Source organism: Balaenoptera musculus, chromosome 19 (assembly GCF_009873245.2).
Source record: "Balaenoptera musculus isolate JJ_BM4_2016_0621 chromosome 19, mBalMus1.pri.v3, whole genome shotgun sequence".
Taxonomy (NCBI): Eukaryota; Metazoa; Chordata; class Mammalia; order Artiodactyla; family Balaenopteridae; genus Balaenoptera; species Balaenoptera musculus.
Window position 1 is genome coordinate 29,361,649 of NC_045803.1, and position 14,551 is coordinate 29,376,199.

The 14,551-nt window shown below is 33.0% G+C and overlaps 1 protein-coding gene across 15 annotated transcripts in view; it reads left to right on the forward strand.

The window, feature by feature from the left end:
- CHD9 (chromodomain helicase DNA binding protein 9) overlaps positions 1 to 14,551 on the forward strand; it is a 245,391-nt gene that overhangs the window by 132,477 nt on the left and 98,363 nt on the right. For 14 of the 15 annotated variants that reach the window (XM_036833648.1, XM_036833645.1, XM_036833643.1 and 11 more), the window contains 5 exons: positions 7,293 to 7,404; positions 10,972 to 11,118; positions 12,059 to 12,127; positions 12,211 to 12,266; positions 12,949 to 13,066. In XM_036833648.1, coding sequence (XP_036689543.1) covers positions 7,293 to 7,404; positions 10,972 to 11,118; positions 12,059 to 12,127; positions 12,211 to 12,266; positions 12,949 to 13,066 — 502 coding nt within the window. Of the gene's footprint in view, positions 1 to 7,292; positions 7,405 to 8,122; positions 8,181 to 10,971; positions 11,119 to 12,058; positions 12,128 to 12,210; positions 12,267 to 12,948; positions 13,067 to 14,551 lie in introns of all 15 variants that reach the window. The other variant, XM_036833656.1, reaches the window with a different exon arrangement.

Here is a 14,551-nt window from a genome sequence, read left to right on the forward strand (position 1 = left end):
TTTTTGGCTGCGCCCCCCGGCATGCGGGATCTTAGTTCCCTGACCAGGGATTGAACCCGTGCCCCCTGCAGTGGAAGCACGGAGACCTAACCACTGGACCACCAGGGAATTTGCTAAACAGGAAGTGATTTACAATCCAAGTTACCAAAAATTTACCATACAATACTGCTTTCACAAATTTAAGGATTAACTAAAATAAAGAACCACTTTAAAACTTGTTTTTTCCAGATGAGTTTAAGCTAGAGTCTTGAATTGAACTTTAAACTGGAGTGATTGCATCAAGTTAAATGTGTTTCTTCATCTAAAAAAAAAAAATACACACATACACACACATATATATTTTATGGCTTTAAAAATAACCCCAGTGCCTTCCACTGGGCTTACAAAGAGAAAAAAAATTATAATGTAAAATAGTATTTTTGCTTGTTTCCTTTACTTATGATGAACTGGATGTATTAATTACAACAAATGGACTAATTGGATAAGATTCATTGTTTGTCCAGTTATTGCAGTGAGAGAATCTACAGGGGGCAACTGCAGATTGACGCTGTGTAGAATGCAGCTTGTTACACAGCCTCCATGAGTAACATGTGGGCAGGATTTAGATGAGTGCATAAATTACATCTGAAAATCAAATATAAACGTCAAGTATAAACACTGAGGTTTTCTAGTGCCTGTACTTGTCAAATGAATTAACATTTCAAATTTATACTTATACTTAGTTTGAAATTGCCCTTTGCTGTCTGAAATAAGTTATGTTTTAATATTTAGTTCTTTTACATGCCTGAATATCTGTTGCTGCAGTTCGCTAACATTGATAACAGATCCCTTTCATGTTTTAAAAAACAAAACTTGCATAAAGCCTTTATTATTAATACAGTCTGTATTATTTTGTTGCTTTACTCTGTGGTATTTCTAAGAATAGCAAATGATCAATTTATTTGTAGAATGTACGTATAATGAAATTTTAGAATTTTATTTTAGTTTAATATAGTCAACTCCTTGTAATTCATGATGGAAGAATGGAATGCTCTTTGGTAATTGGGTCTTTTACTGAGCTGAAATTATCTTATTTCTTCTACTTTTGGATCATCTGATTTCCTTCAGATAACATTTATGGCTATCAGTTGTCATTGTACAGACAATAGAAATTTCTGGTTGTTCAAAAGTCAATAAATTTAACCTTAATGATTTTCTACAGATAATGTAGTTTCATAATTCTCTTTATTCATTAAAATATATTTATTGATGTTAAATATCTATTGACTGGTTGAAGTATAGTGTCATTTTATGTTAAAATGAATAAGATATGTTGGAAATAGTAGAGTAGGAGTAAAGAGACCTTTATTGTCTTTTACTGGACTTGTGATTTTGTCAGTTTGTTCTCTCTTTCAGGGCTAAAGTTTCCCTGTTAGTTTGGTGGGACCAATGTCTGCCTCGCCTGTGAGGATCAACTGAGATATTATAGACAAAAGCACTTTGAAATTTTAAGTGTTCTATAAGTATAGAATAGTTTCATTATCCTGAATATTTGTTCCTAGAGTTTTCTTCACTAATTATTTTGAGCCAGTGGTTCCCAAACCTGGTGAGAATTTTTTTAAAGTCTGATTGGGATCCCACTTACTAGATCAGAATTCTGGAGTTGGAACCTACAAATCTGGGGTTTTGTTTTGTTTTGTTAGTTTTTATTTTGAACTAGTCTCACACTTGCAAAAATAGGTCAGAGTTCCCTTAGGCTCTTCACCCAGCTTCCTCAAATGTTAATATCTTATGTAACCTAAGCACAATGATCAAAATCAGGAAGTAAGCACTTACACAATTCTGTTAACTGATTTACAGACCTCATGCAGATTGTGTCAGTTGTTCCATTTTTGGGAGCCAGGATCCAGTTAAGGATCCTACATTTCATTTTGTTGTCTTATCTCCTTACACTCCTCCATTTTGGAATAATTCTTCAGTCTTTGTCTTTAATGACACTTTCAACTTTGAAGCATACTAGCCAGTTATTTTGTAGAATGTCTCTCAATTTGGGTTTGTCTTATTTTTCTTATCTGGAATCTATTTTTAACAAACAAGCTTCTAATGAAGCCTGCCTCACAGATTTAGGAATTACTGATCAATACCAACCAAATGTTTGTTCTTCTTTGTAGTTTCACTTATATACCATTTTAGAACATATAATAAACTGATATGACTTCATTGTTTTCAAGAATCAATGTTCTGTGTAAGTAACCATAGTATGTGTATATGTATGTATGTATGTGTGTGTGTGTATATGTATATATATATATATTTTTAAACTAAGAATTATGTCAGTCAAGAATGACTTCAAGTTTTAGAATCAACTTTTTTCCTACAATGGAAATGTACCTTTTTTGAACAGAATGGGCATATGTAAGTATTTTGGATTTCAGAAGTTTAGTAGGAAACTATTACGTTTGAAATAGCTCTTACAAAGTTACAATTTGAAAAATATTTTTGCATGGGTTAAGGATAGTTAATGAGTTTATGAAATAAGATGCTACTCCAGGCCTATAGGAAAATATTGGAAGAAAATGCAGAATATATGAAAAATAAGATTTGAGGTCTTTTCTAAACATTTATTTATTTTTGGTTGCGTTGGGTCTTTGTTGCTGCGCGCGGGCTTTCTCTAGTGGCGAGCGAGGGCTACTCTTCGTTGCGGTGCGCGGGCTTCCCATTGTGGTGGCTTCTCTTGTTGCGGAGCACGGGCTCTAGGCAGGTGGGCTTCAGTAGTTGTGGCATGCAGGCTCAGTAGTTGTGGCTCACGGGCTCTAGAGCACAGGCTCAGTAGTTGTGGCACACAGGCTTAGTTGCTCCACAGCTGTGGGATCTTCCCGGACCAGGGCTCAAACCCATGTCCCCTGCATTGGCAGGAGAATTCTTAACTACTGCACCACCAGGGAAGTCCCTCTTTTTTTGTTTTAAGTACAATTTTCAAATAATATAATGAAGGTTAATCTAAGGTATTAGAGGAAACGTTTATATCTAACCTCCACCAAAAAGGGTGAATGTTTAAGATTGCTTTGGTAGCACCTAGTATTTAGGCAATGTTTATTTATAAAAATATTGTTTAAGCAGCTTAGTCCACTGTCCTTAGAGAGTTTTCATTTAATTACTTTACACTACTAGAAGGGAAAAGTGCAACCTCTTCATAGTCATAAATACAAAAAAAAATAAAATATCTCTGCTCCTGATTTCATTGAAGTTTTTATTCAGTGGGATTTGAGTCTTGACGCACAGATACCACACAGATACCATATCAGAATATGTATACAGAATTTATTTAGCTTGCCAAACACTGAGAAAATTCCTTTTTAATCAGTATATTGATGGGTATTAACAGACCTTGATCTGTATTTCACAGGAAATTGTTATTTAAGTAACTGAACTTTCCTGTCACTAGTGTTGTCCTCATCGACAAACTAGTCTAAAATATGCATTTAGGTTTGGAGATGGATAGCAAATGGGGGAGTGCATGAAAACTATTTCTACCAATCAGTTTACTTTGAGTTATCCCTTACCTTGCCAGTGAAAATCATCTGCACAAGTACTTGAGGTTATATTAAATAACCACAAGTAGCATAATGGTTACCCTTAGGAGGAGGTTGTTGCTTGAAGAGAAAGCATGACAGGAGACTTCTGGGAAACCAGTGATGTCTTGTTTCTTGATCTAGGATCTGGCTATATATTTATGTTCAGTTTGAGAAAATTCACTGAGCTGTATGTACTCTCTTCATGTGTGCACGTTTCTGAATTTACATTATACTGTAATATTAGTACATTATTAGTTTTAGGAAAAGTGAGGGATTGCATTTGGGGCCATTTTGAGATTTTAATGTCTGTGGGATATCCATACGGATGTGTCCAATAAACAGTTGGTTTATTGAATGAATCTGAAGTTTGGGGAACGGTCTGAACTGGAGATACGAGATTTGAGAATCTTCAGCTTCTAAGTGGTTGTTAAGAATAGATTAAATTAAATTTCCTGGGATAGTATATAGAGAGGGAAGAAGGCTGAAGACAGAAATTTGAGAAATACCAAAGTTTAAGGGACTGGCAGAACAAACTGAATCCTGCTGAAAATCAACGTCCTAAGAGAAGAAGAGCCGAAGAAGTTAAGTGAGAACCAGGAGAATGTTGGGTCATGAATCCAAGGGTGCAGATAAGGAAAAAGTGATTAGTTATGTGTTGGTAGGTAAAATTTTAGAATTTCCATCAGATTTGGCATTACAGGGGTCATTTGTGGCCCTAGACTTTAGGAGTTCAGAAACATTAGGAGTTTAGTGAGGCATATTTAATTTCTATTTCAGTTCTTACTGTGATATGATTTTAAACAAGTAATTTAATTTCTCTAAGCCTCAATTTCCTCTTCTTATAAAATTTGCCTGTCAGAGTTGTATGACCATGAAGTGAGAGAACACATGTAAAACCAGCAGAGGCTGACCCAGTAAACACTGAATAAATGGAAGCTATGAATATGAAAAGTAGTTTTAAGACTTCAGATTATAGTGGGTTGAAGAACGAAAGAAACAGTATAGATGACTTTTTTGAGAACTGTGGATAAGGAGGAGGACAATCATGTGGTATCTAATAGTAGATATGACCTCAAGGGAGATTTTTATTTTAGGAGGGAAACCAGAGTAAAGGAATAGGGACCAGAAGACTGAGGAAATGACCAATGAAAGCAGGGAGAGGGAATAGCATATAACTATGGTTGGTTCCTTAATGTTGTTCCAGAGTATCTTTTTGTACTTCCTCTGATTTCCCGGTTCCAACATAAGCTATATGTTTGCTCGTATTTATTTCGCATACTCAGAAAAGTGCAAGTGAGATACCAAGTAAGAATTACCATTATCCTGTTGAAGGTGGTGATCAAACCAATATGAGAATACCCTGGGGATAAATCATTCTAGAATTTTTTTCTCACCTCTCATCATCCAGTCAATAACCAAGTCCTGTTGTTTCTGCTTCCAGAATGAAAAATTGTGTCTTCCTTTCCCTCTTCACCCACACTACCATGGCCCTATATTTCACTCTACATCTCTCTCACCTGAATTGTCAGTCTTATCGCTGGTTTCCCTGGCTTGCATTTCACTTCCTTCTGGTTGCATTGCTCCCTCGTTTAAAATTCATTTTCCCCCCAGTTTTATTGAGATGTAATTGACATATCACAGTGTATTAGTTTAAGGTATACAACATAATGATTTGATGTGTGTATATATTGTGAAACTATTACAACAGTAAGTTTAGTTAACATCTTATCACCTCACATAGTTATATATTTTTTTCTTGTGATGAGAACTTTTTAAGATGTACCCAGCAACTTTCAAATATATAATTCAGTATTATTAACTATAGTCACCATGCTGTTTACATCCCCAGAATGCTTAAAATTCTTACATCTTCCAGTTGGCTTATTTTTTTTCATTCATTCAAAAATATCTCAGTGCCATTTGTTGTCAGTCGTGAACTAGACAGATTTCTTTTAAATTCCTGCCATGTGGTGCTTAAAGCTGAGCTTAAACTAAAACATTAACTCCTTGCATGTAATATAAGGTCTTCTGTGATCTTGACCCATCTCCTCCTGCAGTACTTTGTGTGTTTCTGACATGCTCTTATCATTGCTTATTCTCATTCTTCTGCAATGTACCCTACCTTTTCTTTTCACTACTTGTTGGACTCTCTTTCATCATTCAGTTCCCTATCTCAAACTTTACCTTTTCTGTAAAGCCTCCTTTACTCTTCAGTAAACATAAAGATTTCTCCCTTTGTCTTCACATTACATCTTGTGCTAACTTCCTCTTTAGCATTTTAGCTGGGATCATATTCTAACAATGATGTGTTAAGGTTGGGAACCGTGTCCACTCTATCTTCAAATCCTAGAACCTAGGAAAGTGCCTGGCATATCACAGTTAGATATAGTTACCATTAGCTGAGAAATTACTGTGTGTTAAAGGCTGTGCTCAGATATGTATTATCCCACTTAATTCTCAACGACAATAGAACTAGCTATTGTAATATCCCTATTTTACAGGCAAGGAAGCTATGAAGTAATTTGCCTAGTGTCCCACAGATAGCTAAATGGTGAAGTCAAGCTTTAAATCTTTGAAACTGTGATTTCAAAGTGCTTGCTCTTAACCTTCAAGTTCTCCAACATTAGTAAATAATTATTGAAAAAATTTTTGATATATTTCCGATATATCGTACCTGAAAGTAAATATTTGGGGAGTTTTCTATGTTTGAAATACAGAAATCTAAAGTAGAGTTTTCCAGGGACTTCCCTGGCAGTCCAGTGGTTAAAACTTCACCTTCCAATGCAGAGGGTGCGGGTTCAATCCCTGGTCGGCGAACTAAGATCCCACATGCCTCGGGGCCAAAAATCCAAAACATAAAACAGAATCAGTATTGTAACAAGTTCAATAAAGACTTTAAAAAATGGTCCACATTAAAAAAATCTTCAAAAAAAAAAAAATAGAGTTTTCCTGATGGTGCTTGAAGATCATTCCGTCTCATCTGTTGAACCAGATATGGAAATGTGGGATGTACTTCTGTGTACTTTTATCTTTGATCAGGAAAAAACATAGAAAACGTATTTTTATTTTAGACATTTAGAGTCAGTGTGTGTTAATATACATATATATATACATGTATATATTAGAGAATGTAAACATATACATACTATAGAAATATAAAAAAATAAAAGAAAGTTCTTACTCTTTAGGAACATATAGTATAGCTAAGAAAAGCCTTAACATAAGTGAAATAATCAAAGAACAATCAATTGGTAAAGTGTTTTAAGTAAGGGAGAAACTACTATAGGGTAGAAAGAAGTGTAGAGGCTTTTGGTGAATAGGCAGGATTCAAAGGAATTGAGTGGAATTCGAAATAAATAGGAGGTAGAAGGAAAAAAAATCCCTCATTCCAAACCTACAAGATAATAAAATAAATGAATTACTTTAATAATTTAATAGTTATATCACCTGACATTTTTCTCATGAAAAATAATCTTGAGCCTAAAGAAACAAGTGATAGAATTGGTCTGCCTTTCTTTGCTTAGAAATATGTTAACTGTAGTACTGGTTTGTATTTGTTCCATTGGAATAGAGTTTATCATGTGAAAATGTCATTATGGATTTCATGATAAATATCATCTTTGGTTAGACATTCAAGTGATACAAAATGGAAGGAAGTTTATCATGGGAATCTTAATTTGCCCCAAAATGGAAAAGTACAAAGAGATCTTACTGTTTACTCTCTTTCTCTTGAAACAGCAAACTCATTATTACATTGGGTAAGAAGCAAAAAAGAAAGAATGAGTCTTCAGATGAAATATCTGATGCAGAGCAGGTGCCACAGCATGCATTCAAAGAGGAAGACTCTCAAGTGAGTATTAAAATTTTTTCTGAGAAATGAAGCACTGGCAGAATTATTTAGATAGCATAATATTATTTTATGGATATTTATACTATAGTTTAGTGGTAAAAATACATTTTATTGTATGGTAGAACTTATATGACAGCATTATTACAATATGGTCCTAGTAGTATTCCCATAGAATGTTAGACCTGGGAGGAAACTTACACATCCTCTCCAAACCCTCTCAGTTTTCAGATAATGAAACTGAAGCCCAGAGAGTTTAAGTAACAATCCAAAGTCCCTGGTGGCTTTTAACATGGAGAAGTATCCAGTGATATTACCCTGTACTTACAGAGTACTTTTGAATGAATTTAATGCTGGAGATACTAATTTTAAAAGTCACATACAAATGATAAAGCAAATGGGTTGAATCATTCCTAGAGATAATTCCTTTGGTCTGCTTCTATTGAAGAAAAGTTAAACAACTATATTAAAAATCCCCTAATGTAGACAAAAATACTGTGCATTTTCCTTTTTCTTTCTTTTTGTTTTTGAATAGCTGTATATCCAAAATAACCTTGTGAAGTTAAAAAAAATATATATATATATAGTGAAGGTCATAATAAGTCAGGCCACCCTCTGCTTTCTAATAATTAAAGAACGACTATAGGCCGTAGGGGTGGTGGCATTTGTTGCATTATGGGGCCAGAAAGCCCCTGAATGGCCTTTCTTCTTCCTTATGCAGCTTCTTATCCAATGGGAGAGTAGTGGCTCAAGGCTCCTGGGCTGCTGCAAGAGTTGAGGTAAGGGCAGTGACTAAAGCTCCTAATATTATATGGCCTGGCTTTTTCTTCATATGTTATCCTTAATTTAGGCAAACTTATAATTATTCGACATGAGAAAATTTAGTTAAATTTTTACTAAAATAATGCTGGCCATTTTTCCATTATGTAATTAACAAACAATGAAATGGTAGAATAGGTTAACATGCACATTTTTTCCATACTTTTCACTGTAGTTAATTAGGTTGCTTTGACAGATGTGTTGCTTTAACACAAAAAATTTAATGGGGAAGGAAAAAAGAATTTTCTAGTAAACAATTATAAATCTATATTATTGATATATTTAAATATATTATTATATAAATGATGTATAAATATATAAACGTAGCTTTCAACCACAATGGATTGTCAAGATTTGAAGGCTTGAAAAGTAATATAAGGTTTAGAGTCAGGTCGAAATCTGAAAACATGATTATCATACTTAATTTTTTACCTAATAGAGTGTAATGCAGTAGTCTAACTATATTTAGAGACTTAAATTATTTTAAAAAGTCCCTATAGCACATTTTATTAGGATTATTATAGGAAACAAGTGATACCATAACAAACTATTCAGTCATTTAAAAGCATAATGTTTCTGACCTCTTATGTAAAGTGCTGTTGACTGATCTATTAAAGCCTTTAAGACATAAGAAGAAAAAAGCGAGAAAAAAGAAATATGAAGAAAGAATTTGTCACTGTTTTAAATTGTCCTTCGAAAAACATTATGAAGAAAGAAAGCCAAAAATATCCACATTAGCCTAAAATGCCGACATTCAAATTAGCTTTGTATTTTTAAAGTAGTAGAACTATTGTATGACAGAGAAAGTTAATTGGTGAGAGTGGTACCTTACTTGGCTTTGCCTAATATGTAACTATATGCTCTAGTGGAATGTAAGTTATGACAAAATCAGCTCATAGAGTTGAAAAACTCAGAGTTTTTTTAATTACTCAGAAACTGATAAAGTCTTCATAGAATGAGGGAGCAGTTTACAGTAAGTGGCTCTCATTCTGTCTTGTGAAAAATTACCTGAATGTGCACTTTTGTGAGTTGAAAGGATTCTTTCAGACCACTTGTTTACTACTTACTCAGGACTGTGTGTGGCATTTCAAAGTACCAGTAGATGCCTAAGTGACCAGAAAGGAAACTTTAATGCTGAAATCATCTACAGAATCTTCTAAAAGTATACTGAATTATTCCCAAACTTCATTATTTAAAAGATTTGTGCCTAGTGAGACATAACATTGGTTATATAGGTTATTGTTAGAATAATAAATGTCATGAATGGTTATTAATTTAAACTGTTCTTGAGCATTAAGAACTATATGATGCCTGTAATCGAACTCCAAACATTCCTTTAGCCTAGTATTAGATTCGAGATCCATAGAATTTTCTCTCCCAGGGAATAATAAATATTTCATATCTTTTCCAAAACAGGATGTGGGAAAATTGGGTTTCTTAAGAAGTTAAGTCTTAAGAAGTTTCTTATAACTTTTGTATGCCACCTTCCTGTCTCCCATAATGACAAAATTGTTATCTTGAGTTTTGAAAATGTAAATATCTTCATGGCTAAGAGATGGTGACCCATCCTAATTGAGGCATGGAATTTTTCTACTACATTTGGCTGAACTACCTCTCCACAGTAGTGCCTTTCTTTCTCTCAATATTCCACTACTCTCAAGAGAAAGAGGCACTGCATCCTTTCTGGATGCAAATAACAGTTTGTACCCACACTGCTGCACTGATTCAGTTTTGTCATAGCAACGGAAGTATGAAAGACCTCCCAAATAGAAGACATTGGCAGAAACCAAAAGGAGAACACATGGGTTATTCTTTTGGTTGCATCTGGGGGGAATGCCATGGGAGTTACTAAATACACAGAAGAATAGTAAAAGGAAGAAGGAGTATTGAGCAGTAGAACAGTTGGCTCAGATGCCTCCATCCACGAGATTTTAGGGAGGTGAGCAAAAGCAAACCTAAGTCCTTTGGGATTTTCAAGCCATTGTGAGATTTGTCTTTATAGTGGGAACATCAAATATCTGATATTTAGGGAGGTAAGTAAAGCCATGCGCATTTGATACCTGATTTTAAATCATTCAGATTATTATTAAAATTACGTTGCTACACATAATACTTTCTGGAAAGCTTACTTCTGTTTTTATTATAGTGGTGTTCTTTATTTTTAAGGGAAGCTAGTAAAGGTAGTAAAACACTGGTTCCTCCATTCACGTTTAATTTTTTGGTAGATTTCATACTTTGTTATTTTCTGTATCTCTTTTAAAACATTTTATATTATTTTGGGGTTTTTTTTAATCTGTTTTAAACACAAGTTCATGGGTTTTGTGTCAAATATTATTTAATTTCTTCTTTTAGTTTTATGCCCCTGATTAATTATTTAACCAACATTCATCTGATGTGTACTTTTTAGGTTTGGGGGCAAAAACTGTGAAAGTATTAACAGTTTAAACTATGTGTTTCCCAAGCTGTGAAATAGTTAAGTAAAAAGAAACCTTTTTATTCTTAACAATTTCTAAAGAAAAGTAATAAAGGTATTATTATTAATCATTGTTACTTGACACTTTAGGAAGTAAAACTAAAGGTTGTAAACCTTTGGCAAAGGGCAAATTATAATCTTCCTTTAATTAAAAGGAAAAATTAGAAAAGATGAATGTTGAATACAGTTTTGAAAATTTAATGTACAAAATTGCCACACTAGAAATTATTTTTTTCCTTTAAAATAATCATATATATGCTCCTTATTGTTCATTACAGAAAAGAAGATCAAATCGACAAATTAAAAGAAAAAAATATGCAGAAGATGCAGAAGGGAAACAATCTGAAGAAGAGGTTAAAGCTTCTATAAAAATAAAAAAGCATTCAGCTCCTTTACCTGGTGAACAGCCTTTACAGTTATTTGTGGTAAGACAGATTCTGGATTATGACAAAAAACATTTTAAACCAATGTAAAGTTTTAAAAATATTTTCATTATCTTTCCCCCCTAAAACCTGCCCCAGCTTTTCCTCCTAGATTCCGTACTGTAGTTAATAGAACCATTAGTTATTCAGATCAGAAACCTAGGGATTTGTTCTCTCTTTTTTTAATCTTTGCTTCTTCGTCCAATTTTTTACTACATTTTTCACTTCCTAAATATATATTCCTGAAACTCCTCCAAGCTCTATCCTTCTTGCAGAACATTTCTAAGTTACAAGCCTAATCACAGTACTTTTCCACTGAAAACTCCTCTAATGGTGTCCTAAGTCAGAAAAAAATGAAAATACACTTTTCAGCATAACTTATAAAGCCTTTTGTATGGATTTTCTGGCCTTATGTCCTTCCACTTCTCTCCACTCAGTCCTCTGGTTTTATGAACATAGTTGTCTAAATGCCATGTTTTGACACCTTTGTGTCTTTGCATATGCATTTTCCTCTTTGTAAAGTTCTTTTACTCTCCCTTATCTGGGTTGTAAACCAACCACTTATCTGCTAGCTGAGGGATCTGGCACCTTGGACAAGAACTTACCTTCTCTATGCCTGAGCTTCCTAATCTGCAAAATGGAGATGATAATAGTACCTACTTTATAGTGTATTTGCAAGGATTAAATTAGTTAATATATGTAAAATGTTTAGAATAATGCCTAACACATTAAAAAGCACCATATGTTTACTATGATGATGATGCCAATGATGACGAGGACAGTAACAGCAATTGATATTTTTCATTTTCGTATTCCTAACATTTAACATGGTCCCTGGAACGTGTTAAATAAATGTTTGTTGAATTTTAGTATATTCATAAACAGAGTGGCAACTAAAGTGTTTTCAGAATGTGTCATCATACATTTTTCCTCCCTCACATAGGAGAATCCGAGTGAAGAAGATGCTGCAATTGTGGACAAAATACTATCTTCTAGAATTATAAAAAAGGAAGTAAGTAATGATATGTTACATTTTACACTTTATATTCCATGGCCTGGTCATAAAAGTCGTAATTATTGAATTTATTTTCTTAGATATCACCTGGAGTGATGATTGATACAGAAGAATTTTTTGTAAAATACAAGAATTAGTAAGTATTTGAGTTAGAAAAGTAATAGAAAGGTATTTAAATATGAATTAATATTTTAAGTATATTAAGAAATTATGATTTTTATTTTATCTGCATTTTAAAATATTTTAATACTTATTATTGCAGGAACTTAAAAATTATTAAAAAGTGAAAAGATTTTGAAAACATTTCATGTTAAAATTGAGTGTTTTATTTTTTCCCAGAAAACATTACTTATAAACATCAAAATGCAGTAATATTTATAAATTACACTTTTACAAATTACAGACATTATCCATCATATTTATATTGTTGAACTTTTCAGATTTTGTTCAACTTTTTCTTACACTTTGGTGAAGGAAGGTATTTTAAATAAAATTACATTGGTTTCAAAACAAGTTAGCTTTCTGATCATGACAAAATGATTATAATGAAGAAATAAACTAAAAGTCATATTTTGTTACCCTTATGATTCAATTTACCATTCTGTTTCCATATGGCAAATTGCAGACCTTTAGATCACAGTGGCTTTATTTTAGTAATCATATGGAGTCTATTGACATTAAATGAAATGATGAACTACCTATTTGTAAAGTTGAAGATAATATTTTGTTTTAGAGGCTGTGATTAAAAATAAATCTATAAAAACTCAAAACATGTTTTTCTATATCATTCTAATATATTGCTTTTATAAAAATTTTAGCTCCTATCTTCACTGTGAGTGGGCCACAGAACAGCAGCTTCTGAAAGATAAAAGGATCCAGCAGAAAATCAAACGATTCAAATTGAGACAAGCACAAAGAGCACATTTTTTTGCAGACGTAAGGGAAAAAAAAAGACTATTATGTGTTGAACTCTGAACACATGTAGTATTATGTATCAAAAATTTAAGTATTATTCATTTTAATTCTTAGGCTTCCTCTTATGATATTTGAATATAAATGCTATCTACATATTTTTTCTTTCCCTAAATTTAGCTTGGAAAATAGCTAAAACAGAAACAGTGATAATTCAGAATGGTAGATGACTCTTGTATTTTTAAATTAGCATGTATTTCAATACTTCTTAGAGTTGAATGTGAGTGTGTTAATATCTTAAAGTATTTTATCAGCAAAGTTCTTCAAGAAATGGAAATGGTAGCATAGCAAATAAATGGAAAAGAAGATTTTCCAGTATGTGAAATATATTGCATATTTTCTGTATCATCTTTGTGTATGCATGAACAGAACCTCATTGGAAAAATTCATTAACCTTTCCAGGCCTCACTAAAAAGTCCTATGTCCTTTCCTGCTCTAAATTTTTTTTCATTTTTCTTTTAATAGACTTTATAATTTTTTTATTTTACTTTTTATTTTTTTAAGTTTTGGCTGCGTAGTGCAACATGTGGGATCTTAGTTCCCTGACCAGGGATCGAACCTGCACCCCCTTCATTTGAAATGTGGAGTCTTAACCACTGGGCCACCAGAGAAGTCCCTTAATAGACTTTTTTAGAGCAGTTTTAGATTCATCTAAATTTTTTTAACTTTTTATTTGAAAAATTTAGTACAACAAATTCCCACATATATTTTAACTAGGTTCCCTAAATGTTAACATTTTACCATGTTTTCTTTGTCATTAACATTAATTCTCCTTTTGTCTCTGTGCACCCCTCTCTCTCTCTTTCTGCCTCTGCCTTTCTCCCATGCACATACATTTTTTTCTAAACCATTTGAAAATTAAGCCTCAATTTCAGTATTTTCTAGAAACAGTCTTACATAATAATAGTATAATTAACATTGATGTAGTACTCTTACCTCACCTATAGACCTTATTCATACTTCACTAATTGTTCCACTAGTATTTTTATAGCAAAAAAAAAGTGTGTGTGTATATGCTTATTCTGGTCCAGAATGCAATCCTGCAGCATATAATGCATTTAGTTGTCATGTCTCCTTTATCAATATTTCTTTGTTTTTCATTACTTGGACACTTTTTAAAGAATTTAAGTGGTTTATTTTGTATCACGTCCCTCAATTTGGGGTTATCTGATGTTTCCTCAGCTTCAGGTCATGCATTATTTAAAAGAACACTACAGAGATGATGCAGCAGCATTCTCAGTGTATCATATCAGGAGGTACATGATACCTATTTGCCCAATTACTGGTGGTGTTAACTTTAATCACTAGATAATGGTTGGTATCTTATGGCAGATTTTTTCCACCATGAAGCTATTGTTATTTCTTTGTAATTATAAAATCTACTTCAAAAATTTGATGACTAAAATGACCTGTCAGTTTTTGGATGCTGGGAGGTCCTCAGAAATTTCT